The 10,149-nt window shown below is 39.8% G+C and overlaps 1 protein-coding gene across 1 annotated transcript; it reads right to left on the bottom strand.

Moving 5' to 3' along the window:
• Window positions 1-931: 931 nt before the first annotated feature.
• Window positions 932-2,491, bottom strand: LOC137634801 (trichohyalin-like). Its single transcript, XM_068367350.1, has one exon. It carries the CDS (start codon window positions 2,489-2,491, stop codon window positions 932-934), a length of 1,560 nt encoding a protein of 519 aa, XP_068223451.1.
• Between the last annotated feature and the right edge of the window lie 7,658 nt (window positions 2,492-10,149).

Below are 10,149 nucleotides of genomic sequence, written 5' to 3' on the forward strand. Positions count from 1 at the left end.
GCAATGCTACTCCCAAAAGCTCAAAACTCAGATTTGGTACTTAACTTAGATATGGGGACCAGGGAATCCGCCATCGGCAAAAAGAAATAAGATATGAACGAAAAAACCAAAGAGAAAAATATACAACAGTTCATAGAAGATGTGCTATAAAGGAGTGATGTCACTGGCGTGGGTTAGGTTAGTGGTAGTAGTGTTGATCGGCACCTCGCTGTGGCGGGGATTTTGAAGAGGAGATATCTAAATAGTGCGAGACCTCTGGTTGTGAATTATCACGCCCCAGTATATAATACCGACACCTTATATACAGTAGGTGACCGAGCTGGGTTCAACCTGGCATTCCTATGCAATTTTTCTCTGGTAATATATAGCAGTTATATTCCTTAGAAATGGTGCTTTAGGAGCATTTCACTGGGCGGCACAGCTCGGAGCCCAGAAATAGATTTTTCCTTCGTCAAAATCCCTTTTCTGGTTATGGGGCAGCAATGCCCTTTTAGTAACTTTCAACTGTTGAATATTTCAAATTTAGAAATGCTCATAACCAGCAAATTTCAAAATACTGTCTGCAACCGACAGTTACTTTGCACGGCTTAAGTGTTCTAAAAATCACTTGATTTTTAGCTGTCTCCATTTAAATGAGAGAATAAGCTAATACAATAAGGCTTTACCAGTAGACCAGTAGCATAGTGAAACATTCGCTGTCTTGGTAGTGTGATTTAAAATTGTATACTGGGGAGGTTACTGCTGTGGTGCAGGGGGCTTCAACTTACAAGGGCGACATTCTGACGTCTCTTCAAATGATGCTGGAGTGAAAACAGATTAACCATCAATTTACCAATCTTAAAAAAATAGGTATTAACCCAGACATCATAATGAATTAGAGAAAACTATACACGAGAAAACCACTAACCATTTTGCCAAGTCCTACACAGTATCACGTCAAGCGTGCTGCAATTCTTGAAGTGAAGTCTCTTGCATACATATTTCTTGGTGTTCTCTCTTGCGTACATATTTCTTGGTGTTCTCTCTTGCGTACATATTTCTTGGAGTTCTCTCCTGCGTACATATTTCTTGGAGTTCTCTCCTGCGTACATATTTCTTGGAGTTCTCTCCTGCGTACATATTTCTTGGAGTTCTCTCCTGCGTACATATTTCTTGGAGTTCTCTCCTGCGTACATATTTCTTGGAGTTCTCTCCTGCGTACATATTTCTTGGAGTTCTCTCCTGCGTACATATTTCTTGGAGTTCTCTCCTGCGTACATATTTCTTGGTGTTCTCTCCTGCGTACATATTTCTTGGAGTTCTCTCCTGCGTACATATTTCTTGGTGTTCTCTCCTGCGTACATATTTCTTGGAGTTCTCTCCTGCGTACATATTTCTTGGTGTTCTCTCCTGCGTACATATTTCTTGGAGTTCTCTCCTGCGTACATATTTCTTGGTGTTCTTTCTTGCGTACATATTTCTTGGTGTTCTTTCTTGCGTACATATTTCTTGGAGTTCTCTCTTGCGTACATATTTCTTGGTGTTCTTTCTTGCGTACATATTTCTTGGAGTTCTCTCCTGCGTACATATTTCTTGGTGTTCTCTCCTGCGTACATATTTCTTGGTGTTCTCTCCTGCGTACATATTTCTTGGTGTTCTCTCCTGCGTACATATTTCTTGGAGTTCTTTCTTGCGTACATATTTCTTGGTGTTCTCTCCTGCGTACATATTTCTTGGCGTTCTCTCCTGCGTACATATTTCTTGGTGTTCTCTCCTGCGTACATATTTCTTGGCGTTCTCTCCTGCGTACATATTTCTTGGAGTTCTCTCCTGCGTACATATTTCTTGGCGTTCTCTCCTGCGTACATATTTCTTGGAGTTCTCTCCTGCGTACATATTTCTTGGCGTTCTCTCCTGCGTACATATTTCTTGGAGTTCTCTCCTGCGTACATATTTCTTGGCGTTCTCTCCTGCGTACATATTTCTTGGAGTTCTCTCCTGCGTACATATTTCTTGGCGTTCTCTCCTGCGTACATATTTCTTGGAGTTCTCTCCTGCGTACATATTTCTTGGCGTTCTCTCCTGCGTACATATTTCTTGGAGTTCTCTCCTGCGTACATATTTCTTGGCGTTCTCTCCTGCGTACATATTTCTTGGAGTTCTCTCCTGCGTACATATTTCTTGGCGTTCTCTCCTGCGTACATATTTCTTGGAGTTCTCTCCTGCGTACATATTTCTTGGAGTTCTCTCCTGCGTACATATTTCTTGGAGTTCTCTCCTGCGTACATATTTCTTGGAGTTCTCTCCTGCGTACATATTTCTTGGAGTTCTCTCCTGCGTACATATTTCTTGGAGTTCTCTCCTGCGTACATATTTCTTGGTGTTCTCTCCTGCGTACATATTTCTTGGAGTTCTCTCCTGCGTACATATTTCTTGGAGTTCTCTCCTGCGTACATATTTCTTGGCGTTCTCTCCTGCGTACATATTTCTTGGCGTTCTCTCCTGCGTACATATTTGTTGGCGTTCTCTCTAGCGTACATATTTGTTGGCGTTCTCTCTAGCGTACATATTTGTTGGCGTTCTCTCCTGCGTACATATTTGTTGGCGTTCTCTCTAGCGTACATATTTCTTGGTGTTCTCTCTTGCGTACATATATACCCTGGGAAGTAAAATCAATGCACAGTTATATAAATAAAATACAAAAATTCAGGGGAAAACAAATAATTGTGTTACAAATTACAAAAGTATGGTACGTACTCATCACATATGTACAGTGCATAACTGGGAGTACAATTAAGTACCTTGTACCCAGATATGCACACTATTTGCATTAAAAATTGCAGTAATACTGTAGTACTGTACAGGCCAAAAAATGTTAGCAGTTTTTACTGTATCAAATTTGTACATATACTTTACTAAAATTCAACTATACTGTACTCAAAACAGTACAGTAATTTACTATATATTTTGCTTTACAACTGTAGTATAATTCAACTGTACAAAAGGAAAATTTAGAAATATAACTTGCCGTTCTGCAAGGGGAGGAGGATCGTCAACATGATCACCCGAGCTCCATCGTGGTTTCTGGAAGGGAGGTTACCAGAAGGGGAGGATTCAGGATCAGGAGCTTCAGTGGCTAGAGGTGGGTGGTGGTGAAGGATGAGGCTCAGGCTTGGCGGGTGTCAGTGGTGGCAGTGATGAGGCTCAGGCTTGGCGGGTGTCAGTGGTGGCAGTGATGAGGCTCAGGCTTGGCGGGTGTCAGTGGTGGCAGTGATGAGGCTCAGGCTTGGCGGGTGTCAGTGGTGGCAGTGATGAGGCTCAGGCTTGGCGGGTGTCAGTGGTGGCAGTGATGAGGCTCAGGCTTGGCGGGTGTCAGTGGTGGCAGTGATGAGGCTCAGGCTTGGCGGGTGTCAGTGGTGGCAGTGATGAGGCTCAGGCTTGGCGGGTGTCAGTGGTGGCAGTGATGAGGCTCAGGCTTGGCGGGTGTCAGTGGTGGCAGTGATGAGGCTCAGGCTTGGCGGGTGTCAGTGGTGGCAGTGATGAGGCTCAGGCTTGGCGGGTGTCAGTGGTGGCAGTGATGAGGCTCAGGCTTGGCGGGTGTCAGTGGTGGCAGTGATGAGGCTCAGGCTTGGCGGGTGTCAGTGGTGGCAGTGATGAGGCTCAGGCTTGGCGGGTGTCAGTGGTGGCAGTGATGAGGCTCAGGCTTGGCGGGTGTCAGTGGTGGCAGTGATGAGGCTCAGGCTTGGCGGGTGTCAGTGGTGGCAGTGATGAGGCTCAGGCTTGGCGGGTGTCAGTGGTGGCAGTGATGAGGCTCAGGCTTGGTGGGTGTTAGTGGTGGCAGTGATGAGGCTCAGGCTTGGTGGGTGTTAGTGGTGGCAGTGATGAGGCTCAGGCTTGGTGGGTGTTAGTGGTGGCAGTGATGAGGCTCAGGCTTGGTGGGTGTTAGTGGTGGCAGTGATGAGGCTCAGGCTTGGTGGGTGTTAGTGGTGGTAGTGGCAGTTTCTCACGCCAGGAAAAACATTGTTATGGGCAGCAGCTTCGCAGACTACACCTCTTCCAAGATGGGTTAACACCCAGCTAAAGTCTCTTCCAAGGAACGAATTAACTGAAGTGCACCTACCAATGAATGATCCATGGTATACATCTTTCGCTTCAACTCTTCCACCAACCCTGACTTCTCAGCCAACTTGGTGCGTGATGCCTTCATCCTTCTTGTCAGGTTCATGGCCTTCAACTTCCACGCTAGCGAAATCACACACGAAGTCATAGTGTATGATACTGCTGTCGAAACATAAAAGACATAGGAACGGCAATGCTTAGATGCACAATGGGACAGTATAGTAAATGCTGACCCATAGGAGAGCAGGATCTCATGGTGGTAACTAACTTCCGAGTAGGGAGATAATCATTGGGAACGTGGGAGGATGGTAGCGAGTTTACAGGCTGGTGGCACGCAAATTTTAAAATCCCTCTCGGACATAGTCAGGCTCTTGCACCGTGCCTCCTTTCATTTACATTCATCGTGATAAAAACAGTACATGTAATCAAAACCAAGTAATAGAATTGAAAGTCTAATTACTTTAGCTTTTGTTTGCCTGGACTTTCGGACAAACATTTTCCGTCGTATTTTCTGTTGTCATTTGTTGAAGCGGTCATTGTATTAAAAATACCTCCTTACTTGAGCTAATGATTTACTGTACTAGTTTTCACTCGCAATTAAAAATTCTTTAAGTGTTTCGATGTTCTGGCAGGCGAAATATTTTTTGCTACGCACATTAGCCCTATTGGGTAGCATTTCATTGTTAATTATAAATTATATAAACTTAAAGGGGTGAATACACACTTGACTTATAGCTACATTATCTCATTTCTGTTCGAACATGAACTTTGATTCCATTTGCCATTATCAGACTAAATATATCAAAGACGTTAATACCCTAAACTTTAATCATTAACAAATAACATAAGATCTTGAACTATATTGTATATTTCATGAAAGCTCATATGACCTGTCCTGACAAGAGTAAAACGAATATTTCACTAAAATTTAACCTTAATGGAGCTTTCTAGCAGCAAGTGTATTGGATTCAAAATACTGTACTGCATTTGCAAAAATCTATTAAACTGTACGAGTTCAAATTTTCTAACTAATATTGCACAGTTCTATAAAATCCATTGCATTTTTAACACCTTAAAATATACCCTATACCAGGAACATTGATATGTACGAATTTTTTAGAACTTTGTTTACACCAATAACAAGAAACCAATCTTAATAAAAAAAAAACTATTACCAACAATAATGTTTAAATACCATCATACCCTAGAGCTTTTGTTTACGAGGAATTCCAGACGCAAAAGAAAACATTTTTCAATCCCACTTTCTATGGAATCATTCAGTGTACATTTAACTACAAATACCTCCTTACCTAATTTAATGTTTTTAGCTATATGTTGGTACTCCAAACTAACATTATGGTATACAAGGTTATACTTTAATTACTAGCAAAATTGCAATTTCTTATACAAAATGGGCAAGTTCTGGTTAGTTTGGCATTTATCTCTTTAATGGGGGCTCCAGCATAACTTACGTAAATCAATTAAAATGTGAATTATTTGACACTTGTATGCTTAGTTTGCAAACACTTCTTCCAACTGCTCTTTTTTGTACGACAGTGATCAATACCTGGCCATTTTAACTAACTACGAGATTCCTAATATTCATGACTTTTTCCAATCGCTGGGTACCACCCGTGTTCTCCAAAATATGCTAAAAGCAATTCAAGGACTCTTCTTTCATCGTCCTGCTTTCAGCATTTTTGCAGCTCTCCCACATAAGACAACCGCTTCATTTTTTACATATTTTAAGGAATCTATCCCCTCTTCTGTATAGTATTCAATTTATGTACACCCCAGCACCTTGTTTAAGTCAGCAATGAACTTGTCCCTACCAGTAGTCCCAACATTTAGGAGTCTTGTACCTTGGAAAAATTCTTTTTTTCCATCTTGTGAGAAGTTCCCATTTTCATTCAACATGTTAACACTCCAGCCAAACTTTTTGTGGCTCGAGCTCCTCAAGAATCTCACAGTTGTAAACATAACCCTGCTCTCACTAGTTTCTATAGCTATATCAACATCAATAGCTCTCTTACCAAAACATGTTTTGATCATGCTTCATCCCATCACTTAACTCTCTCACTCTTGACAAGGGGGCAAGCAGACAACTGCATTCTAGTTTGTTCCTGTAGTTATTTGAACACTTCCTTAACACCCTGAAAAAAATATATCAGTTACTTACTATTACAATTATTGTAACTATATACAGTAAAGCAAGAACATGCTTCACCATGAAACTCCATAAATTATTTTCAAAAATTCGAGCTTGTCTTACACCATACTTTTAAACACCTTTTTTATAGCTTAAATGGAGTAATACACAGACCTTACATCGATTTCAGTGTGAGAACACTCATACCAAACATGCTGGTGTTGATTTCCCTTCGAACAAACAATTCTTTTGATTTTGTAGGTTTTGAAAAATAAAGACTACAAAACAAAAAAATAATGGAATATTTGTGCTTCAAAATTCTGCAAAATGACATCACTAATTGCTATGGATGAAACTTTCTAAAATCACTTATTGGTATACTCAACAACGGACAGCTTCGCTTACTAATAATCGCCTTCCAGCGCATGTTTTGGATAGCAGTACAAGATACAGTACAACTTACATTACGTGATTTGGTTGCATACTAAGTATTTTAGCGTTATTCTAATCAGCAAATTGCAAATCAAAGAATTCACCCGTAGCAGTGTTCATCGTACTACAGTACTGTACCTCTTTAACTAAAGAAATTTTACCCATGTTATTATACCAAATTGATACGGTAAATATGAGATACATTAATTACTAGCAAATCTTAATTGCTATAGAAATGAACAAATTCTGGCTAGTTTGGCATTTTTCTCAATATGTTTAATGAGGACTGGATCATAGCTTACTCTTGGAAGACTAATGATGGGTTATTGTGCGTACAGAGTTTGCAATCGCTTATGCTACCTGCTGTATTTTGTACATCATTACCTGGCCTTTTTCACCAATTAGGAGCTAAATATGTATGGCTTTATACAATCGGTACCACCTCTGTTTAATCTATGCTACACTCTCTTACGGACTTTATCATCCTGTGTCCTCCTGGTTTCAGACTCTCTGCCTCTAACCCACACAATCTGATTTACAATATTTTAAAGAGATTTTAATACCTCTTTCAACTCCTAAGCACTAATATCCTGTTCTTGTACCTCCAGTGCCTAGTTTAGTTAGCAATGCACTCGTCCCTACCATCAGCACCAACATTTACAAGTCTTTAAAAAAATACCTTGCAAGTAGATTCCTTTTCTCCATTTCTTGTGACCAAGTTAGCACTTCCATCCAACATGCCACCATTCCCTCCAAACTATTTACAACTTACGCTTCAAGAAACTCACAGCTGCAAACATAGCCCTGCTCTCACCAGTTCCTTTTGCCACTTCAAAATCAGTAGCTCTTCCTTTCCTGAACATGTTTTGATCATGCTTCATCCCATCGCTTATTTTTCTCAGGCTTGACTAAAGGTGTGAGTAGACAACTACGTTCCAGCTTCCATTCCTGTAGTTATTCAAAAACTTTCATTAACACCCTGAAATACATGTACTGTATCAGTTATTTGCTATTACAATTATTGTAACATTCTCTATAATATAAAAACCAAGGTACCCAATTTTAATTGTGGTGACTTTGCCATAAAACCAAGAATTATTTCTTTAAAATGTGAACTTGTCTTTAAAATACTCAGTGATAGCCGAAATGCCGTAACAAACGGACCTGTCATTGATTTAAAAATGTGTCTTCAGTGGTGGTAATCAGAACAAAAAAATAGAATAGAATAAAATGGGTTTCATGCAAAATTGACGGGAGTAAAATTTGCCATTACATGAAAAAAACTTTCTCGACTTAGACCATACTTTGGAATAAGTGAAACACGGAAATAAACAGACCTTGCATTCTTTTAGGCGTAAGAGCACTAATAATAGAATATACCTAGAACTCTTACAAAAAAACCATTACTGAACAGTTGTGCTTTAAATTCAGCCAACTGACTACACTACTTTGTGGTTGACATTTTCAAAATTCATTATCACTTACTGGTCTATACTCTGCCGTAAATAGCTTCGCTTGCTAATAGTCACCTTCCAGCTCCTCTGTTCTAACAAGCAGTACAAGAAACCTTACAGCTTGCATGAAGTGGGTTAGTTGCGTACGTAAGTAGTTTAGCGCTTTTCTAATCAAACCGCAAATCAATAGGTCTGTGGTCTGCTGTGCATTAATTCTCGTGATTTAACATCTTGCTCTCTTCTAACAAGTGGTACGTTGCTGTAAAATTTACGGGGAAAATATTCTGAACTCGTTCCAATTATCAAAATCTTAAAATAAAGGAATCTGTGCTATGGCCTGGCATAGAGGCAAAGCAAAAGGGAACTTTGAAAAATTCAGAGTGGTAGGTGTAGAAAATGGGATTCTTATTACCTAACAGATCATGGTTATGGGCTTCAAACTCGTGTACAAGTAACAGCAGATAAAAGAGTTTCGTGAATTTTGCAAATATTTAAAACTAAGCCATTTTCATAATTAAAAATGGTGAAATATTTAAAAATATAAAGCTCATACCAGAGAGCTCATAAATGTAAAATGTTACAGTTTGTAGAAAAAGCAGAATTTTGTGGTTTATGGAACTTTTTATGGAACTTTAATAATGACCGACCGATATCCATAGTTTTCAAGTTAGGGTGGGTCGACTGCCATACGCTGGGCAACACCATCAATTACGTACAAAACAAAAAATATACAGTATTAGTCTATGATATTAACATAACTTTTTTAAACTGTTCTTCCCGCCAGTCATAAAAAAGTCGGTCATCGTGATGAAATAAGTTACCGTAATCAAAACAGTAATAGTAATGAAACATCACTAGAGCTTTTCTTTGCCTGGACTTTCAGACAAACATCGCACTCATTGGAGTCATTCGTAGAAGCGTTCATTTCTGGGTCGACTCTCGCTCTCTTGGACACAAAAACAGGACTAAAAATCACACAACACTATTATAAACGTATAAAAAAAAAATGTACATCCATATAACACTACGATCGAAGAATAGCATCTGCTAAAACTTAAAATAAATAGCACAGTCGAGTGACGAACGCCTCGGAGGGGCGGTTACTAAACAAAAACAAAGCTAAATCGCTATCTCGTTCGTAGGCTGGACTTACTAGCAAAAAGTACCATGAGCATAAATACACAAAAAAATAAAAATAAAAATAATAACGGTTCTAAAGGCATAAGTCCAGGGACTTAACCAAGAACCTAAGTGACAGAGTACTAAACGGGCAGACAAAGATGAATTCCCAACAAGTGAACAAACAATGGCCGCCATGAAAGGCCAGACGGGAATAATAAAACAGACTATACTGGATATAAAACAAAAGCCCGGTACAATAAAATACTGTCAAAACAAACTATGGTACTTAACATTGGAATGTGTGAAGATGGAGCTTCGGACATGACAAAATAAATCCACGATAGATAAAAAAGACCGAGAGCACAACAAAACAATTCAACACTTTGTATTCCAAAAAGAAGGATGTTGTTCAGATGGCGCTCGCGTCGTGGCGTGGGTGGTGCGGCGATGGGGGTGTGTCTAGGGCCGTTGTATCGGCCCATCCCTTTGACGAAGGAATTAACTAAATGGAAGACAACCTGTGAAGTGGATTTCACGCGCCTTTGCTTTATACACGACACCCTAAAGGTGCTCGCGCGAGGGTTGTAACCTCAGCATTCCATGCTTTTATCTTTCTCTGGTATAATTGGAAGGTTTTATCAGAAAAGACATACAAGAAGGACTTTTCACCGGGCGCCACAGGTCTCTCCCCAGAAATAGATTTTTCCTTCGTCAAAATCCCTTTATATTACAAATACCTCCCTACTTAATTGAGTCAATGATTTATTACTTTTTGCTCTGACATAACTAGTTTTGCTCGAAATTAAAAATTCTCATTGTTTCTGTGTTCTGACAAGAGGAACAGTTTCAATAGGCATGTTAACCCTGAGGGTTCATATTTCAGCGTTATCAATT

The sequence above is a fragment of the Palaemon carinicauda genome, chromosome 3, assembly GCF_036898095.1.
Source record: "Palaemon carinicauda isolate YSFRI2023 chromosome 3, ASM3689809v2, whole genome shotgun sequence".
Classification (NCBI taxonomy): Eukaryota; Metazoa; Arthropoda; class Malacostraca; order Decapoda; family Palaemonidae; genus Palaemon; species Palaemon carinicauda.